The 21053-nt window shown below is 40.0% G+C and overlaps 1 protein-coding gene across 1 annotated transcript in view; it reads left to right on the top strand.

Moving 5' to 3' along the window:
* Window positions 1-21053, top strand: part of METTL15 (methyltransferase 15, mitochondrial 12S rRNA N4-cytidine) — an 83463-nt gene that overhangs the window by 53020 nt on the left and 9390 nt on the right. Inside the window, exon 5 of the mRNA XM_054635459.2 lies at window positions 19780-19971. Coding sequence (XP_054491434.2) covers window positions 19780-19971 — 192 coding nt within the window. The remainder of the gene's footprint in view (window positions 1-19779; window positions 19972-21053) is intronic.

Raw genomic sequence — 21053 nt, 5'->3', positions numbered from 1 at the left:
TTTCTTCTAAAAGCTAAACTTTAGCAACACTTGAGAGTTTTTGTAGCATTTTTTTTTTAAGCATCTTTGTAGGCCCTACACACCAAGAAGGGATGGAGCAGCTGCATGAGGAGGTGCTGTGGTATGTGATTCCTCCTTGTTGGTTCACTGCATAAGAAATGTCTGCAAGCAGGACATAGAAAACACCAGATGTGTTTTCCTTCTGTGTGATGTTCAGTGATCTTCTCCTGAGGGCTTGGTGATCTGCACTGTGCATTCAGGCATGAATTCAGAGCTGCCTGTTGACTGAAGTTACAAAATGCTTGTTTGTACTCGTTGCTTTGCTGGTGTGCTGTGGATTCGTTTGGAAGGGAATGCTCTTTTATATTAAGGTTATTGTTCCATTCCTGCACTTTATTAATGGTACTGTGTTCTTTGTATCAGTAGTGAAAATATCACCAGCTTTTGTCATAGGTTGCTCCCTGCCAAAACTGCTTCTCTTCAAGGCTCTGATCTTTATTGTAAGAGGGCGACTTGAACGAGCTGTGTAAAAGGTTGTGTCTGCAATCTAAATTTGGCAGCTACATCCTGATTTTCCAAGTAAATAGAAGCTGCTTGATCTTAAAGTATCAGCTATCTGCATTTATCTGTCATTTAGTTGTAATGTGATTTCCAGGCGGACAATTGTTTTTTGAGCAGCCACAAGAGGGAAACTTTTTGAGTATTCTGTTTCTGGTTCTTGTAGTTCACATGTGTGGAACCTTTGACATCCCTCACTGCTCTCTTCTGTAATTCGGATATTCCTGTAATTTGGATATTGACATCCCTCACTGCCCTCTCCTGCAATTTGGATATATAAAAGACTTTTACCTGTCTTTTTTTCTTTACCTGACTTTTGTTGTGTTTTACCAAGCTGTCACCTTACCAAGTTAATGGGGCCAAGCATTTTCTTTGTGGCTGAGAAAATTGTTGAAGGTAGAAAAAAGTAGTTGTGAGGCCCTAGAAAGAAGGGGTTGTTTGAATGGAGGGACTGCCCAGGAGATGGCAGAATTTGGAGACCATTGAAACAAAAAGGAGAAAATGTTCCAGAAGAGAAGGAAAACTGCAGGAAGTGTTTCCAGTTTCTTTGGGGAAAACAGGAAGGCAATTAGAGAGGGAGAGAGGATTTAATTGCCTGGTAATTTTGTGAAGGAGGCATTAGGTCTTCCAGAAAGCCTTGTTGGTTCCTCCTGGGTGCACATTTGTCCTGAATCTCCTCTCAGAGCTGTGCAGTCATTTGGGTCTTCACCCCTGTCATCTTCACAGCTGGGCAGTGAAAGTTTGTCACATCAAAAATCTCAGTTGCCTTTCTGAATGATCCCTCCAATATTTTCTCTAAAACAAAATTTTCTGGTGCAGAGACCACTTGTTTCTGCTTCTGGGTGTCAAGAAGGAGATCAGGAGCAGCCTTTTCTCCTTGGAACAGGCACCTTTTGGAGCTCTCTGTTGGCTAGTTGCTTGTGGTGCCTGACTGGGAATGTGAATACAGGGCTGACTACTTCTGGAAGATGGAAAGCTACTTTAAATCTCACATTTAAGACTTACACTCCAATGTTAATCCAGCTTTAAAAGTACAATTCAGTATTTCAGCTGTGTTTTCCTGGGTGCTTGCAGGTTTTTAGGCCATATTTGGAACAGTAGTTTTTGGATATCTGAATAGTGATTGTAGACTTTCTCCTGCTACTATGCATGCAAAAATTGAAGAAAAGGTCTCTTGGAGAACGTGCTGTAAAAAAGGAGATCAGGGTAATGATTGCTAAAGTTTTGAAGTAACTGGTCAAAATGAATTTGTGTTTAGGCTGTCACAACCTGAAAAAAATCCAGCTAATTGCAATGTGGATATCCCTAACGGGCAATTTTTTTAAAATCATGAGCTAAGGTTCTTGTATGTCATCAGTAGTTGCACAATTTCACTGTAGTTTTAATTGCTGGATTTTCTTCATCATTCCTTCCCCCTTCCCCCCACTCCCAAAGAGATACTTCTATCACAAATGCTGGCTTCTAAGATTAATCTGCTTGACAATATTAATCTCCTTCAATACACTACATTACCCTGTATAGGAGAATATCTGTAATTCAGCCACCCTGTATTCTCATGGGCACAGGAATGAACAAAGTCTCTAATACATGACAGTGATGATACACAAATTAATTTCAGATTCATTTTCTTAATATTTGCTGTTCCATGAGAAATTGGATTGAGCTAGACATGCAAGATTCACAAGTGATTATTTAAAGTCCAATCTGTGAGCTGTGGTAGTGGAGAGCTTTTTGGGAAGAACTGAATCATACCTACAAATCAAGAGTTTCATCCCTCCAACTCCAGTGGTTGGTTGGTAAAACTTGGTTTAACTACTGAGCTAAAAAGGCTGATTTTCATTTGTGCAGGACTGTAAAATGTCAGGGATTTCATATCATTTAGGTAGGATTTATTTGTAATGAACGTGAATATATTCAATTTGATCACCGTCCATATCATACTGGAGAAGAAGCCTGGCTCATAACTATTTGTTTTATACATTGGTAAATTAGATACAATGGCAAGAAATAAGCATCCTAAGTAAAGACAAAATTTCTTATTCCTAGGAAGTGGGAAAAGTTTTCTATGTGATGCTTTCTGTGGTAAGCACTTCTTTATTGTTCATAGACCATGGAAATTATTATGTTGCAAGGATACCTATGGGATTGCCTTGATAGATGTAGAAAAGCAGTGGGGGAAAATATGGAAGAGAGCAGGGAATGAATGAACATGTGGAGAACTGGGAAAATAGAGCAATTGAAGGGTAAAAAGCAAGCCTAGAGGACAAGAGCTATGTCTAAGTTCTGATGAGAAACATTCCAAGAAAACAAGTGGTTTGAATAATTCATGATTGAAGGGAATATTATGAGACAGAGATAAAATGAATGGAAGAGATGCAAATATGGAATGTGACAGGCAAAATACAAAGAACAGAAATGAAATATCGGTTGGCCATTGGACAGCAGCAGTTAAAATTGATGAGTAAGTCAGGGACAGCCAAAAAAGAGCTTGATGTGAGCTTCAGGGTACATCTTCAGGGGGATGTATTGAGTGAAAGACAGGTTTTGGTCTTTTGTTTAGAGGGAAAAAAACCCCAAAACTTGTGCATGGTTGTGCATTTCAGCCTAGCTGCTTCTTCTACTCTACAGAAACACATACGGCATGTCTTAGAGTTGCCATGGAAAGTGCTGTGGCTTTGCACCTCTCTGTCCACTTCAGCATTAAATCAATCAGTGAAAAGGCTTCTAAGTGTACTCTGCTCCCTTCAGACTTGACTGAAAATTAACCACCTTTTTTTTTTGTTTTGTTTTGTAGCATCTATCTTCATATGCTCAGCTTTGAGCTAAAGTTTTCAATTTCGCAAAGAAACACGGGTTCTATGTGTTATACCTGTTTAAAAATACCCCAAATAATGACTCAAAAAATGGTTTTGGTTGGAAGAGAACCTTAAAGATTGTCTGGTTCCAACCCCTGCTCCATGGGCAAGGATGCCAACTATCTGTGTCCTTGTTGTAATACGAAGAAATAAAGATACTGGGAAGATCAAGAAACCCCTGATGCAGTTACAGGAGTATCAGGAGATAAGACAAAAGAAAGAACAGAGTGACACAGGTAAAAATTTCATCACTTTTCCAAAGATGTGAAATCACATGTCACCAACTTCAAATTTAACTTGCCAACTTGAAATTTGACTTCAGATTTTCCTGATCAAACTTAGCAATGAAACAACTTAAACCCTGAATGATTTCCAAAAGAAAATTTAAATAAAATAAACAATGGATGTTGGAAACAAGGGCTTTAAACACTGTCAAGAAATTGCAAAATTAGAACAAAATCTAATGAACTTCTGGAATTCCTAAACACTGTTTGCCTTTCCTCTTCCTACAAGCATTCCATAATAACAGGAATTGCATAAATAATATGTTTTGGTGATTTCTTGTGAAGAAATTTTCCCATTGTCCAGCTCAGAGCTCCTTTTCTGCCACTTCAGCCAAGCATTCCTTGACTTGCTGTGGCTTGGCACGCAGAATGGCTGAATGCTGAAGCCTTTTTAATAACTTGGTACAGAGATAACCATCAGATCCCCTCCAGCCTCCTTATTCACAAAGAAAAACAAAACCAAGCCCAGCTCCCAGCGTTTCCACATGACTCATGTTTTCTACCTGCTTCTTTGCTGCTCTCTGGATCTCTTTCAGCTTATTTGACTCCTTGTTTTAAAGCACTTGCTGTAAAATTTGGCCCAGTACTTGAGGTGATACCTGATTAGTCCTCTGACACATGGGCTACTTGACTTTTAATTTTGATTATTGGACTTTTGCTGGTTATACTGTGAAGGTGTTTGCATTTTTTCCTGGTGGATGCATCTCTAAAGAAGCAGTGCCACACCCTTGTTGTGCAGAATGTGGTTCTACTCTCCTCTTCATTTCAGACAGAGTGTTTGTCTAATACTTGTCAGAGTGATCTGCATGTTTTGAGAAGACCCCAGTGTGGTTTTGCCGTGATTTAAGCCTTTGCCTGAGCTGTTTGGCTCAGCTCCTCCTTTGTGAGATGCAAGATGCCAAACAGCTATAAAGAGGTGAAAATGCTTTTTATCCCCCACATCTGATGGCACCAGCACTCTCTGACAGCCCTTTTGGCAGGCAGTGTCTCCCACAAGGTGTTAATAATCTGTGTGTCAGATAATTCACCCATTTTATGGGCTGTGATGTGAGGAGTCCTGTGGGTGGGGAAGTCAGCACAAATGCAGGAGGTGCTGAGCAGTCAGACCCACAGTGGAAAGTTCCTGGGCTCTTTTCTGGGATTGTCGGAATTCAGGACACCCCTCTGGCTGTCCTGGATTGCCAGGACCCCTGCCAGGGGGCTCAGAGACCCTGGCACAGAGCCCAAGGTGCCTGTGGGTTTGATTATAACCCATGGAGCAAGTTACCACCTTATATGAAGATCTACAAGCCACAAAAGTATAAGTAGATTAATAGTTACTTTGTCACAGGATGAGAAATAGATTTTTTTGGGGGGTTTTAGAATGGGGCTTCAGGAGGCAAGATGGAGGAATCTGGGCATGTCCAGCCTTTCTCCTTCTTCTTGGCCTCCATCTTCTGTTGTGATGTTGGCATTTTTAGATTGGTTTAGAGTAGAAGCTCACTGTCTATCATAGGTGATAGGTATTGGGAAGTTATGGTAAATATTGTACACATAGTTTTCAGTATAAAAAGACAACACTGCCTTTTGAGGTGGGCAGAGTGCCTCTGACTGTCTTGCTGAGCAGACCTTGGCAAGTCAGGAGAAAGAATTTTATAGATAAGAAACAATAAACAACCTTGAGAATGAGAATAGAAGAGCTCTGACTCCTCCTTTGACTGCCAGGTTGGGAAAAGAGACTTTCTAACTCATCTCAGGGTCGCTCTGAGCAGCAGAGATTCCAAGATGGGATGACTTGAGGATTAATTTTATAAATCCAACTGAGCCATGCACCCTGTGACAAATCCCACAGCCATACTGTGGATATGACACAAGAGTCAGTGGTGGTGCAGGTGGTGTGTGGGAATGAAATTTGCTGCAGCAGGTTGGCTTGTCCTGACATTGACCACTTCTAGTGGATGCTTCTGTGGAATTCTGCTTGGTTTCGTTTGATATTTTGTTGTTGGAAAGGTGGGATCTTTTAAAGTTCTTTTAAAGGAGTTTCTCAAATGGAGTTATATTTACTCTTATGGTATGCCAGCTTAGGGAAGAGGTACTCCAGGTAAGGCATTATAACACTGCCAAAATGAAATAGTCAAGTGTTTCTTCTTTAGCATCTCCCATGGGTGATTTGAAATGTTACCAGAGCACATAGTGGGAACACCAGTGGAGCCATCTGCAGTACTCTGAAGGATTTAATGGTTTACTCATGGTTTTGCATTGGCAAAGAGGCATTTATTCTAAATAAAAGGTCTTTTTTTTTTCCACTTGAAGTGCTGGTATTGGTATTTATAATGATTTCAGTAGTTCAGCTTGTGAACAGGAACAGAAATGTATTTGTATAGTAACAAAAGTGAGACTTGGTTCTAGTGGGAGTTATTCTGCTCAATAATGATTTTTTTTTTTTTTCCTAAAAAGTATTGTAGCAAATGGAGAGCAATGAAATTCAATTTACTGGTACTTCCAAAGAAAACTATAATAGAACTGAAAAATCAGCTATTTTGGGAACATGCAGGAATACTGAGATGTAAACCAGCTTCTGTTTAGAGCTTGATTCTTAAGTTTTTCATGTCATCAGGTAACAATAAGCAATTATTTTATATCCTGCCAAGAACCCAACATCAAAAACTCTTAAGTTATAAATTAGTAGCCTGATATGGAAAATGAGTCTGTGTGTCGTAAATATGTAAATGATTCAGGAGTAACTGTTTAGCTTTCTATGTGACAAAACACAGCTGAGAATGAATCTTCCAGAGCAATGTCAAACTGCTCATTTTATATTTTTTTATTAATTTGATTTGATTAATTTTTCATTAATTTTATTTTTTTGATTAATCTAATGTATTAATAGATTTTGATGATTTTGATTAAATACACAGTTACTACATCCTAATCTCAAGTTTGTCTTGGTAATTCTAGGGGAAAAAAATTAAAACCAGGATCAGCGATCCGTAGTTTTTTTCTGGAAGGCTTAAATAACTGAAAACCCTTTGCTAGCTTTGTGAACAATTTGCACTGGAGTTCTTCACCTGCCTGAAGGGCTGCCCCAGAGCTGGAGTCTGGTGGAGGTTCTGAGCAGTTAAGATAAGATGGGTTAAAAGGCAGGAAATTCCCATTATAGTTGGCAGGGAAGGAGAGGGCCAGAAGGGGTGGAGTAGTGGAAGAGGTTTCCTGGGGAATATCTTTGGGGGTGTCCAACTGGACCTGGCCTTGGGGAGCCCACCTAAGTTAGGTCTGCACTGAGCTTTGGGCTAGAACGCCTCTGGAGGCCTCTTTTGCTAATTGTTGCCTAGTTCTGTGATTCCTAGGTGAAAAGATGGCACCTAAAACAAAAAATCCTCTGCCACAGTCTGAGCATTCGTGGATCAAATGGATTCTTGCCTAACTCCAGTTTTGGAAAGCTTGAGTTTAAACAAATGCTTGAGTGGACTGTAGTTGTTTTCTGAAGGCTGTCAGGATCATGTTGTGTTTTCTAGCAGCTGGAAGGGCATGCATCTTGATGTGAAAATTGCCTGTAATTATTTTACTTGTAGGATCTTAACCTGTAGTGACATAATAGAAAGTAGTTGTCTAATTGAGGAATCAGCTGCTTTACGAAACAGATGGGAACCTGCTGATGAGCATGGAGAAATAAATACAGCCTACCCAGTCCCAAGCCATGCAGCAGAGGGTTAAAATGTTCTTAGAGGTGCCCATTCTTCTTTATTCCACTTGGATAGAATTATACTTAAAAATAGTACTAAAGCACCTTGGGATTTTGTTTGGGAGTTTCTTTTTTATCTCCTTTTATATCACATTAAGTTAATGCCTTTAGACTATTTTATTGCACCCTATGGAAAAGCAGACACTCAACTTTTGAACTATTGAACTCTTCCTTCAATAACAATAAAAAGTTGTTGATCTTGGGATCCTAATTATTCTTTTGTGGCAGCAAATGGGTTTGGAAGTTCCTTTTGGAAGTTCCTTTCTCATCTTCTGAATTAAAGAATAAAAAAAAAAGCTAAAAAAACTTGTATCTGAGAGCAGCGTATTTTTTGAGTTTTCTATCAGAAAATAGCAGTTGCCTGTCAATATCAAGGTTATGTTTGGTTAAAAGTTCCCCAGTAACTCCTTTGGGAAAAATTAAGAGAAAGAAGCCTTTTCAGTGCCAATGTTGTATTTATGCATTCGGTTAAGGGGTTTCTAAAAATAAAAGGAACCATTTATACCTAAGGGGTAAGTTATTCTTAGGCTGGAGTATGTTTATACACATGTAAAATGTGTAATGTGTATATGTCATGATAAGTTTGCATAAACATTTTCAGGGTGAACTTTTCAGAGGAGAATTACAATAGCTGTTCAAATATAAACATGCTGTAAGAGACTTCTACAGCACTGAATCCAATTGCATGGTGTTATAAGCCACTGCATAATTTAATCTCCTCCCCTGTGCTCTATCTTAAAAGTAATTAGGAGTTCTATATGCAGTGCTCCAGCTATTCCAGAGTCTAATTTTTCATTATTTGAAACTTTTTTTTTGAATTTCCAGTTAAAGCAGTTACTTAATTTAATTTTAATTGAAGAAAATGAAGTAATAGGTTGTTAATATCTCTTAGCTCTTTTCTCTCCTTGGCATTTTAAAATACTTGCTGTAGAATATTGACATCTATTCTTGCCCTTCTTTTTTTTGTATGCAAAACAAGTCTGGGGTTTTGGTTTTTTTTTTCCTCAGAATGTTGTCTTATTTCATAAAAGGGGTGCATTTCTGTTCTTTTTTTCCAGTGTATCTCAACTGAATATATTTTCCCATGAGAGAGAATCAGAGCAGTAATTTAAAATTGTATGTGTACTTTCAGGAGCAAATATTATTCAATTGCAAGTTCACTTACTTCTCCAAATACTTACAACTTCAGACTTTATGTTGTAATCTGCAGTGGCAAGCAATTAGACTGCATGTAGTCTCTGTGCAGAAAAAATAACATTGTTGAGACTAGGGTATTTCAGTAAAAAAATAATTATTATTGCTGATATTGACTTAAAATATAATGTGCACAATTTCTGGATGCTCATTTTATAGGAGGGAATTCATTTGAATGCAGCATTTCATGACTTGCATGAAGTAAAAATGTCAGTGCAGGAAACACTGAATGTCAGGATGGATTGTCACTGGTGCAATGCATTTAAATTTCCCAGCTCTTATTACAAGGCACTTAATAAATGAAGTAACAGAAGGAGACTTTAATATAGAATTGTCTGTGTAATTCTACATGGATGCTAATTGGTGGTGTCCAAGATGCTCATGGCTCCTCAACAAACTGGTTTTATTGTTATGATTCCTTTCTGAAATTGACATTTTTAAACTAGAAAAAAGGTCAGGGTCACTGGGGAAGTGAATGGCTGCCAACTTGTGTTTTAAGACAGCATTTTCAATCAAAAGCATTCTTAGAGTTGGTAATGTATAATAATAATCTTTTGTGTACCCTCGGTAATTTTCCAAAATTTAATTTCCAAAATGTAATGCTTACTGTTGTAACTGAGGTTTTCTTGAGGGATATACCTAAGTATATTCTTGAGGGATATACCTAATCCTGCATATGCAGGATTTGGAAATCACGACTCTCTGGAGCTTTTCATTTGATGAACATGTCGATTTTTTTTTTTTATTTGTAAAAAAATACTTTACAATATTTTACACATACCTTTTCACTATGCAGATTCATGTTATAATCTTTAAAAGGGTTACATTATTATACATGTTATCATCTTTAGTAGGATTAAGCACATTACTTTCTTCCCAAGATTGGATTGCAATGTTCTGAGAAACAAATACAGATTTAATTTTGATTTTAAAGTGTTTCATACTTTGGAGCAATTTTCAGAGTTGGTAAAAAGAGATGTAACCTGTGCAATTTAACAAGGTAAACTTGTGTAGAGAGTGAGTAGTGGAAGCAAAGCAATCTTCTGGTGTGGATTTTCTGCCTGAATTTAGGGGTCACTCTGATCTCATTGCAGATGATCTCACCAGTGCAGTGCCGCAAGGACGTGTGGGTGCAGCATGCCACTCTAGTTATTCATCAGTTATCAAAATAAGCCAGTATATTGGTGGATTCTTGGTGGATTCTTGGTTGTTGATTTTAGGCTATGTTACCTAATACAGCAAAAAAATGAAGCTTTTTTTTTCCTGGAGAACTTCAGAAACCCTATAGTAGAGGAAATTTATTGTATTTGAATATCTGTATAGGGGCTTTGCCCCAGAGGTCCCGGTTGTCCTTGATGGGCTGCAGCTGTGACCAGTGAAGATAACTGGGATAAAAGGGGGCGGGCTAGCCAGTCAGGGGGAGCCTTGGAGGAGCCCTGACCTGAGAGAGAACAGCATGCAGAAGAAGGCGTCTGTGCTGTGAAGATCTGCAGCCATAAGAACACACCAAAGAGGTATGGACTTTAGAAATCTGATAACAGCATCAGTATGGGAATCTAGAAATAGAAGAACAACCATTGGTGACCCCGACGTGATAGTTAGGAGAAGATGAGACAGCCAAGAGCTGCAGGGATATTTGCTGCGGCAGCCAAGAGCTGCGGTGATAGTTGGCAGAAGATAAGACAGACGAGAGCTGTGGCAGAACGTAGCCTTTGGGTCAAGGAGCTGTGAAAGAGTATGGCCTTTGAGCACGGAGCTATGTGGGTTGTACATGGCCTTTGAGTCATGGAGAAATGTATGTATTGTACTTGAACATCTGTACAACTGTTAACTTGAGTAAAAGAAAAGGGGGAAATATAGTAGAGGAAATGTATTGTACTTGAATATCTGCATAGAGGCTTTTCCCCAGAGGTCCTGGTTGTCTTTGATGGGCTGCAGCTGCGATATCCTTAATTGGGCTGCAGCTGTGACCAATGAAGATAACTGGGATAAAAGGGGGCGGGTTAGCCAGTCAGGGAGAGCCTTGGAGGAGCCCTGACCTGAGAGAGAACAGCATGCAGAAGGAGTCTGTGCTGTGAAGATCTGCAGCCATAAGAACACACTGAGGAGGTATGGACTTTAGAAATCTGATAACAACAGCAGTATGGGGCTCTAGAAATAGAACAACAACAAAACCCCACAAGGCAGCAGGTGGAAAGACATGGAGTTAAGAGGTGTGGCAAAACAGGTTCATTCATGTGGGCTGTGAGCTGACCAGAGGCAGGTGAAATTCTGGGCTTGTCCTGGGAACCTTAATGCGTGGTGGTGTTCACTGCTGGGTAAAAGAGCATGCTAAAAGCCACTGGGAAAGGAACAGAGAACAAAATACTGCCTGTTGGCCTGTCTTTTAAGCCCATGATGTGATGGAATTTGTAATTTTATGTACAGCTCATGTTGCCTTGTCTGGACAAGGGTGAGACTTGGTGTGAGCCAAGGCACAGGAGAGCAAACTGCAGTTGTGGCTGAGTGATGCCCCATTTCCCTGCTGTCCTAATTTGCGTTCCTCTTGTGTTCTGCCTGTCTGATTTCTCCTCCCCACAATTAGGAGCCTGGGATGCTGTCCAAGCGACAGGCAGAGAGTTTAGTTCTTGAGGTGAGAGTCAATTCCAATTGTAGATGTGTTCTTCTATGGCACAGCTTAGAAAAGAACAGGAAGGAAGAAAAAGTTACTTGTTTCATCTGTAATAAATGAATTCTTGATGCTGGATGTATTTAGAGAAAGGTGTTCTGAGGTTTAAGTACTGTTTCAAACAAGGAAATGGTTTGTCAAAGAAAGGATAGTTAATTATTTGTGGTGGTGTGAGGTCCCTGGGACGAGGTGAGAGATGAGAATTTGACTCCATGTTCTCAGAAGGCTGATGTATGATTTTATGATATATTAAAAGAAATTATATACTAAAACTATACTAAAGAAAGAGAAAGAAGACATCAGAAGGCTAGAAAAGAATGGTAATAAAAACCCATGGCAGACTCAGAGAGTCTGACACAGCTGGCTGTGATTGGTCATTAAATTAAAACAGTTCACATGCTGGGTAAACAATTCTCCAAATCACATTCCAAAGCAGCAAAACAGGGAGAAGCTGAAGCTTCCCAGGAGAAGAAGTCCTGGTGAAGGGGTTTTTCAGAAAATATCACAGTGACAAATTACTGATTTAAGTAAGACAGAAACATATTCAGAAACTGATATGTTGCAGTGGGGGACAGCAGGTACTAGAGGAATGCATTTTTTTTTTGTTCATTTAACAAATGAGACTAAACTGAGGAAAGTTCTTGTCTTTTTAGACTGTAACATATGGTATTTTGGTCGTTGTACATACCTGATCACAGTTAGTCAGTAATTGATCAGTAAAGCTGATTGAGTGATAAATCTGGGTTTGTGCCTTGACTCCAATCTGCAACACTCAATACAATTTTCTCAGATTACTCTGAGACTGTGTGTTAACCCTGGAGAAAAGAGATCTGCCCCTTTCCTGCATGTTGGGAAAAATTCTGTCTACAATGCTTGTTGCTACAGATTTTAGTGTTCTTACCATCATGAACTGAAACGTGTTCCTATACATCTTTTATGTTCCTGGTGTTCATTTGTACCTTGCAACCTGCTGCTGTACATCCAGAATTTCTTTCTGTTTTCTACTGGCTTTTGGTAACTGATTGAAACAGAACTTTGCTTCCTTCCTTCTATGGCCAGTAGCAGCATTGCTTTTGAGTTCAATTAAGTACCATGGTGTCTCTAGTGAAAGAGTGAGTTGATGTGTGGGTTGTTGTGGACTGGAGAGGCAGTTTTTATCCAGCTGTCTTTTAAGATGCCAGTAGAAAAAGAAAACCATTATTAAGATTAACTCTAAGAAAAGTTGCTTTGCTGTGTTTTCTTACAGTGAAAATATAATCTTAGAACTTGAGCGATGAGCTGGATATTCACCTTTTTAAAAGTGTTTGTGCAAACTGTCAGCAGAAAGGTCCAACAAAACTTCTTGCAGTAATTGTTGAAGTGGTAGTAGTTTATAAAGAGAAGTGAAAGAACAGGCAGATTCATCTGGTTTGTGCTGGGCTGGTTAAAATTGGCAATAAAGGGGGGGGTCACTGTGTGTTTGTGAGTCCCGAGGTGGTGATGGTGATGATGATGATGATAACAACTCAGCTGTTCCTGCTTGTGGCCACTGCCAACCTGAGATCCCAGTGAAATCCCCAGAGAAACCAGGACTTTTCTGAACTGTTATGTCCTATGAGTGACAGGCAGATCATTCTGACAGCTTGGTTTTCTTTGCACATCTCAATGATGGCAGCATATTATGTGTGCCACAAATATTATGTAGTAAAGGTGTCACTCATAATGATGATATATATTTTATAGCAAAGGCTTTAATGGCTAGATGCAATTGCATAAAGTTTGCTCTTATTATGAAGCAAAACTTTGTGTTACTTAGGAAACTAAAAAATACTTTTTTTTTCAAATTTTGGTGAGATGTGTCATTTTGAAATTTGTCTCCATTGTCTTTTTCTGTTAGTCTTTGGTTTTCCCAGAAAAAGGAAAAGAATTGCATCCTTAATCTGTAATTTAGCAAGACAAATTGTTCATTATGAACTTAAATGTTCATACTTATTTTAATGAGATTGAGTATACCTGTTGTGGAAGATGTCTAATATGGCCAGATTTTGGATTTATACTCAATGGAAACCATCTTTGATGTTTATGCTTTTGGTTTACAAGTTTTATCTTTTCCTTTAGTTGGAACAGTGTCTTCTCCAGCAGTTTTTGCTGAAATTGTGTTCATGGACAGAACAGTGGAGCCCAGACTTCATATAGAAATAAAAATGAGCATTTAAACAGTGAGCACTCTGTTTGGAGCAGGTGTGCTTGAGAGAGGTTGTTACAAACTTCTGACATTAAACCTCTAAATTAAGTTTTGGGCTTATTTGGTGCCAATGGCAGAGGAGGAGTGAAGGGTTGCATCACTTGGCAGAAGGTGGCAGAGGAAGGAGAAGGGGAAAATTTTCCTGGGAGCTGGAGGAGGAGAAGTGAAGCAGGAAATAACCAAATCCATGAGGCTGGTGTCAGAAGGACACTCAGCTGGCAAGGGGAGGCACAGAAAGGCACTCCTGGGATAACATTCCTGACAGTGTAAGGTGCTCAGTGCTCTACAAGTCCATGCAAAAAGGGGGGATTGTTTTTTGTTGGGAATTTTTTTGGTGTGATGTCTTCAGGTTATATGGAGAGAAGTAGCTGACTTTTCAAGTGTATGCATGCCTTTTAAATGTTCTCTGCTCTTAAGTGGGAATGTATGCTAAGTAAAAGTTGACCAATTTAAAAATACTTGAAATGGCATTTCAGGGATCCTCAGACAGAGTAAAGTTATCATTGTAGCCCTCAAATTTGAAAATCTAAACTTGGTTCTATGGAAATTGCTTTTTATGTATGCTTCTTCCAGTTCTCAGGCCTTTGTTAATCAGTGGCTGATTTCAGTTTGTTATTTTGTTGCACGAAACACAGCCTAGACTGAGTTGTTAGTTCTCAAGTATCTACCTGACTTTCTGTACATCTGTAATTTATTTTTATCTAAAACCAGAAATGCAATGACACAGTTGGTTTATAAGGCGATGGATGCCGCAGTTTTTGGTTTCCCTTTTTTTCTTGGTGCTGTGGCTTCACCCTGGCCAGATGCCAGGCACCCACAAAAGCCACTCACACCTCTCTGCAACTGGACAGAGGAGAGAAAATTCAGCAAAGGGTTCATGAATTGAGATGAGATCCAAGGGAGAAATGATCTGGGCACCTCTGCCATGGGCTGGGGGTGGATCCCTGCATCCCCTCCTGGATCCCTGCATCCCCCCTGGAGATCTCTGTATCCCCCCCCAGATCCTGAGGGCTGCAAGGGCTCAGCTGCTTCACCCTGATCATCCCCAGGGTCTGCAGAGGAATCCCAGGTGGGATTCTGGCCCCTGGAGCACCTCCTGCCCCTCCTTCCCCACTGCCCTTGGTGTCTCCAGGTTTTTCCCTCTCGTGTTCTCACCTCCTCCTCCTCCTCTTCTCTGTCTGGAATTAAAACTGGCCCCCAGCTTTGCTTTGATTTCTTCTTCAATCTGTTATCCCAGAGGCATTCCCAGCATCTGTCCCTATCCCAGCCTTGGCCAGCAGCAGGGACTGGCTCTGCTGGGCATGGGGGAGGCTTCCAGCAGCCTCTGACAGGAGCCACCTCTGTGCCCCCCACTGCCCAAACCAGGCCATGCAAAACAATACACTTGGCAGGCATGACAACCCCGCCAAATTTCCATTTGGCAAAGGCAATGTAAAGATTTTTGCAATTTTCAGGCACATATTTTGAGAGGGATGTTGCACTGAGGTGCAGTAGCACACCACAGTTCCCAGGCAGGAGCAGTGGGACTTGCTGGGGTTTATGGCTGGAATGCTTCACAGTTTGCCTCTGGGTGTGCCTGGGGCAGTGCAGCCAGGAGTGAAAATGACAGCTGTGGGTGACCTCAGGCAGGTGAGGCAGTGTCACACCAGGTCTGTGCCAGTGTCCTCACCACCGCTGCGGCTGCTTCACCCCCTGAGTGTCGCAGACATCCTTTTATGAAAAATCCTTTCCTTAGCATTTTTCCTCCTGAGAAGCTGAGAGGCCTCAGGAACACAATATAAACAATGGTTATCTGCTGCTGTGGAATGCAACAGGTGCACCTGTGATTGGTCTCATAGAGTTATTTGTAATTAATGGCCAATCACAGCCCAGCTGGCTCAGACTCTCTGTCCGAGCCACAAACCTTTGTTATCATTCCTTTCTATTCTTAGCTTAGCTAGCCTTTTGATGAGAACATTTTCTTCTATTCTTTTAGTATAGTTTGAATGTAATATATATCATAAAATAATAAATCAAGCCTTCTGAAACATGGGGTCAGATCCTCGTCTCTCCCCTCATCCAAATGATGGCAATCCCAGTGCAGTCACTGCATCCAAGCACCACACTGGTCTCCCTGTTTGCTGTGCAGTGCCAAGAATTGGCTGAAAAACTTGGTTTTCTCTTCTCCTGGAGAAAGAATTTGTTCTGCTTGGGTGAAATGTAGTTTTCACTGCTGACAAGGGATGGGCGTGTGTTTATACGCTGAATTTTTAAGTGAAGCAATAGTGAAATATCAGGAGCAAGTGTTATTATATAAACATAAAAAAATGCTGAAGCACCATCCAAGCATCATTGTACATCTCTGTGAAATGACTGGAATGATTGATATCATGTCAATGTCTGTGGCAATCAAGAGAAATTAGATGAGAGAAAAGATTCCATTTATTTTGTTGAAGCTGCATTAATGCTTTTTTTTTTTTTTTTGCTGTGTGGATCCCTCTCAACTGAGTAAAATGAGATATAAATATTTTTATAAAGCATAGTAGAATACCAGAGATTAACTGAAACCTGCAGAGCCTGAAATACTTGGAGACACTGAAGTCTTTCTCATTCTGCTCTTTCCTGTATTGAGAAGTGTGGATCAAGCCCTGTCTAGCAGAATTACTATGCTATGTGTCACTATATAATAAAATATGGTGCTATGACCTAAACAAAGGACCTGAACCCAGGGTTCTGTATTATTTTCCAACTGTGTTATTTCCCAAGAATTCTGCAAGCTTCTGAAGTTGTTGCCCAGGAAAATCTATTGGGGTCCCACAACCTTAGTTGCTGTGAATAACTTGTAATTCTTTTTAAAGTAGGCCAGGTTGTCCATATTCCCAGTGTTCTTTTGGAATCTTATACACATTTTTCTTGTAGAATGTCAGGATTACTGAAGAGGGAGTGAACATGTTGGCTATTTTGAGAAGTTAGAGATTGCTTGCCTGTAGCAGTTGGGAATTTGCTGAGAAATTGCCATGCTGTTACCCCATACACACCCCCCAAAATGAGAGCTAATATGACAAGTATTTTCTGCTTTCTTACATCCTCAGACCATGGTTTCTGAAATTGTCTTACGTGATATCTTCAAGTCCTTAAATATTAAACCCTACAAGTCTTGTTTCTCCATTTATGAGAGAGGAGCTAAACGCTTTTCATAGTTTTTTTATGTTTCTAAAATATTCTGAATATATAAAATGCTGCTCAAGTACCAAGTTTAAATCTTTTCTCTTCAGCAAGGCAACTTGGTTTAGTCAGATTTTAACCTTCTAAGACTGCCTAAAATGATCACAGGGTAATCATTTGTAGTCCTAGCAGCTTTCCAAGGTGTCAGCAGTGGTGAAAATCCCCATTCAGTCTTGCTCGGTGATGTTTTGAGGTGCTCTCTCTCTCCTGTCAGGCTTCTCAGAACTATAAGCTTGGCTGTTTGTCTTGGTGTTTACAGATGTTCTCTGGTTTACCTTGCCTGCTTTTTCCACTGAGCACTGGTTTTGCAGCAAATTAAGACAAGAAAGGGTGATAGATTTTCACACGTGGTAAGTGTGTCACAGAACATAAATCCTCTCTTGACCAAAGAAAACAGTGGAAGGCTGAACAAGCCAGTGGCAAGAATTCTGCGCACCTAGGCAGAGCAGGAGGCATGTGACTGTAGGAAATAAAGGTTTTTAACATAGTTTAAGAGTTCATTATTTATTATTTATTTGAGATTTTTCTGGAACGTGGATTTACAGATCACGTAAATAAAAACCTGAATTCCAAAGGAAGTTGAGGGGAAATTAAGAATGTTTTGAGAAATCCTGTGTGTAAAGAGCAGGTTTTATTTGAATGTAAAGATAAAGAATGGTAGACTAGGGGAGAGTTTCTTTGTCTTCTAACAAATGTTCTGAACTCTTGGTGAAATATTTTATTTCAAGTAAATGTGTCATGCTTATAATCTAGTAGATTAGGCCTTTTCATCACTATCATCATTACTATCTGACCAAAAAAAGAGTTGATATTTGTGTTTCCTTTCATAAGGTGATAAATCTTTCATTGCTGTGCACTTGGTTTGATTAATGGAAGGGTATGAGATAGCCAAGATGCTTCAAACTGTGTCTTCTGTTCCACAGAGAAACAGGAATCCAGAGAGCTGGCCTGAACCTTGAATACCGTCATTACAACCTCATAAAAACCAGCTGGTTTTAGTGAGAATTTATAAATTATGTATTCATATTATATTATTTTTATACTAAAATATTTTATATTATAATTAATTATAATTTATAATCACCAGGATTCCTGTATCCATCATTGGTACACACAGGGCAGTGCATAACAAACACGTTTCATACAGAAGCTGTAATTCCACACAGCTGAAAGACTGACATCAAATGTCAATCTAATCATTTCTCAAATTTTTTTTATTTGCAATTTTTTTTTAGATTTTTTTCCAGCTGAAGCATCTTTCTACCAAAGAGTAAATTTCTACTTACTCAAAATTTACTTCTTTTTTTTTAATTAACCTTTTCTAAGCACAAAAGTTTGGCAGATCACAAATCAAAAGCTGTCACAAACATCTTAGCTATCCACATATTTATGACTTGTTTAAAGAAATGTAAGAAAATTTATAGCAATAAAAAAAATGTTTAGAGTAATTTTTCAGATGGGTTGGCAGAGCACTACTTCAGAGCCCCTGACATGGATTACTGGCTGCTGGGGAACTGGACAATGGCAATTTATAGTTTGATCCAGGTCTCATTGAATTTTCATCTCCCACATATGGAATTTTAAAGTTCATTTATTTGCACGAGTCAGGAAGGTAGAAACAGTGCCCAGTTGGAAAAAGCACTGTGCATTTTCAAGGAAGTTCCCCTCATTATGTTGGGGAGGAAACACAATCTCAAAACTTTCTAACTATGTAGCTTAAATTGGTTTAAGTGTCTGAAGTGGGTCATTGTGCTTTTCAGGAGCTGTCAGTTCTTATTATGCTGAGTAGCTGTGTTCACTTATGGGCTGGAGAGAAACCAATTCCACACTGTGTGCTCCATCATGATATATCCCTGGTGGACATTGTCCATTCACACTGTTTCCCAGGTTCTGTGCTGTGTTTACTGGGTGGATTTGTTCTGCCCTGATGAGGAGATCCTTGTGTAGCTGAGTGTTCTTCCATGTGGTTGGATTCATAAGGGTCTTCCTTTTAATGGATTCTTCCTTTTAATGGAGCATTTCCTCTCCACATGGAGGCCGTGGCTTCCAGAAATGTGTTCTGCTTAAAAATGCAGCAATTTGTCGATGAATCTTTCTAAGTCTGTGAAATCCATTTAGATTTTGAGAGACAGATAAAATAAATTGTGTAATTGTAAGCCACCTTATAGAAAGGGGAAACCCAGAAGTTTGGGATTAGATACCCAAGAGAACAATGGACACCTCAGAGATGATGGAATCACATCCTGGAGCAGACTCACCAGGATCACAGAGTCCAGGACGCCCCAGGAATTCCATCCTGAGCATTGTCCCAGCACTGGCTGAGCTCTGTGTGGTTGGACACACATGTCTGAGTGCCCAAGGTGTGTTCTCTCCTCCCTTGCCATTCCTCTTTCCCTGTCAGCTTGGGAACATTAAGAAACAACCACTTTGAATCCAAGAAAGAGCAGTAAGCACAAAAGTGCATGTTAAACCACTCTCTGCAGTCATCAGGTGCCTAAATCCAAAATGCACTCAGGTTTTTGCCTGCTTGTGATTGAGTGCACCTCATTCTCAAAGTTATTTTTAAAATGATAAATGCCACTAAAAACGTGTTTGGTCCCATGGCAGGAGCTTGGAATTGTTTTCCTGCTGGGTAAATACAAACCACAGGGTTGTGCCCTCTTGTTCCATTTTGTCTGCTTCTCTAGATCTTTTCTTTCTTTTCTGCACCTTGGCCTTGCTTTACTAAGGGCCCTGCTGAGCAGGGCAGGTACTTCAGTAGTCAGGACATTGCTGCTCAAGGTGTCCTCTTCAGTTCCTGCACACTGAAAAAAATAAATTTTAGTCAGTTTTCCATTTCTTTAAGATAAAGCAGGAAGAGAGTAAGGAGTTAAAGCTGAAGCAGCCACTGAGGGGTGTTCTGGACCAGTTTTCAATGTTGGCATAAGAAAAGACATAAACTATTACTTGGGGAATAGCCCTATTGCTTCTGAGACAAGTTGAGTGCTATTATCTAATTCCTGCTGTGCAAGGGGGAGAGATGGCGTTGTTATAACTAAACTTGGGGCTATTCATTTGTTCCTTTCTTACAGGAACCAGCTTCAGCCTCTCCTGGGGAGGTTCAGCCAGTCAGAGGCTTTGTTAATCTCATCTGGGGTTGAGCCAGGCACTCTGGATGGAGTTCTCCTGGATGTTGGCTGTTCTTCCATGCAGTTAGACACACCTGAAAGAGGCTTTTCCCTGCAGAAGGATGGGCCCTTGGACATGAGGATGGATCATGACAGGTACACTATAATAGAGCATTTCTTCTTGAACCTCAAAAACTGGCTGCTGTGCAACCCCTGTACATTTCCTCTCTTAAAATGGAGAATTCTTATCCTCAAACCACATCTGATGCTGCATGAGTGTCCTGTCTGTCTTTTGCCAAAAAGCTTTTTTCTGTCTCAGTGCTCAGCCCTGGCTGTTGTCTTTGCCTTCTTTGAGATGAGGGGAAGGTTCCAGTGGTGAGTGATTAAACCAGTCATGTTTTATTAACTGCGCCTTTAAATGGTAGCACTTTTGGAGTGTGTGGTACACAGTTACAGGAACATCTCTCTTTCAGAGGCCTCTTATTTCCACAGTTTCTCTGCCTGTACTAGATCTGCAGGCTCACAACTTCTTGCTGCAGTCCCTTTCCTTTTCTGCCACACTTGCGGTTTGTGGAAACTTCACTTGAGCAGGTCCAGCTGCTCCCTCAGAAAAGGAGCAGCATCCCTCTTTCGTGCAATGATCATTTGATCCAATTGCTTCTCTGTGAAAGGAACATGATAAAAATAAATAAATAAAATCCTGTTGATTCTATCTGCTGGGTTAAATCAGATAGCCACATTGCTTGTAGCATGCTGGTGTGATGTTCTCTTCCATGCCCATGTGTTTGTTGTAAGCTCTGCTTAGCAAAATTATAAGCTTCCTTTCTCTTTGTAGGAGGCACATCAGGCTTACTTAATTGTCAAATTAATGGTTACTGAGTAAATCACCTGTATTTAAATTTGGATTGGTGTTCAGTACTTTCAAGAGCATGAAAATTAGTCGTGGAGTGATAATTTCCACTTATGCAGTGTTTCTCATCTTCAGACAACCTGATGTATTTCTGCAGCACTCTGCTTTTTGCACGAGCAACCAACAATCTGTCTTGTCTGGGTGATGGCTGTAGTTGCATGACACATTACATGACACACAAGGGCAATTTTTTCTTGGTGTTTTGATGAATGTGGTGTCTTAAGAAATGCCATTTGTTCTCTCATTGCCCACAAGAGCCAATGGGAAGCCTCAGTTTCTAAGGAATTAGCTTACCATATTAATGCTAAATTTTAACACAGCAATTTCA

This window comes from Agelaius phoeniceus, chromosome 6 (assembly GCF_051311805.1).
Source record: "Agelaius phoeniceus isolate bAgePho1 chromosome 6, bAgePho1.hap1, whole genome shotgun sequence".
In the NCBI taxonomy this organism is placed as follows: Eukaryota; Metazoa; Chordata; class Aves; order Passeriformes; family Icteridae; genus Agelaius; species Agelaius phoeniceus.
The sequence above is the reverse complement of the archived record's forward strand: the minus strand, read 5'-3'. Positions and strand labels throughout refer to the sequence as shown.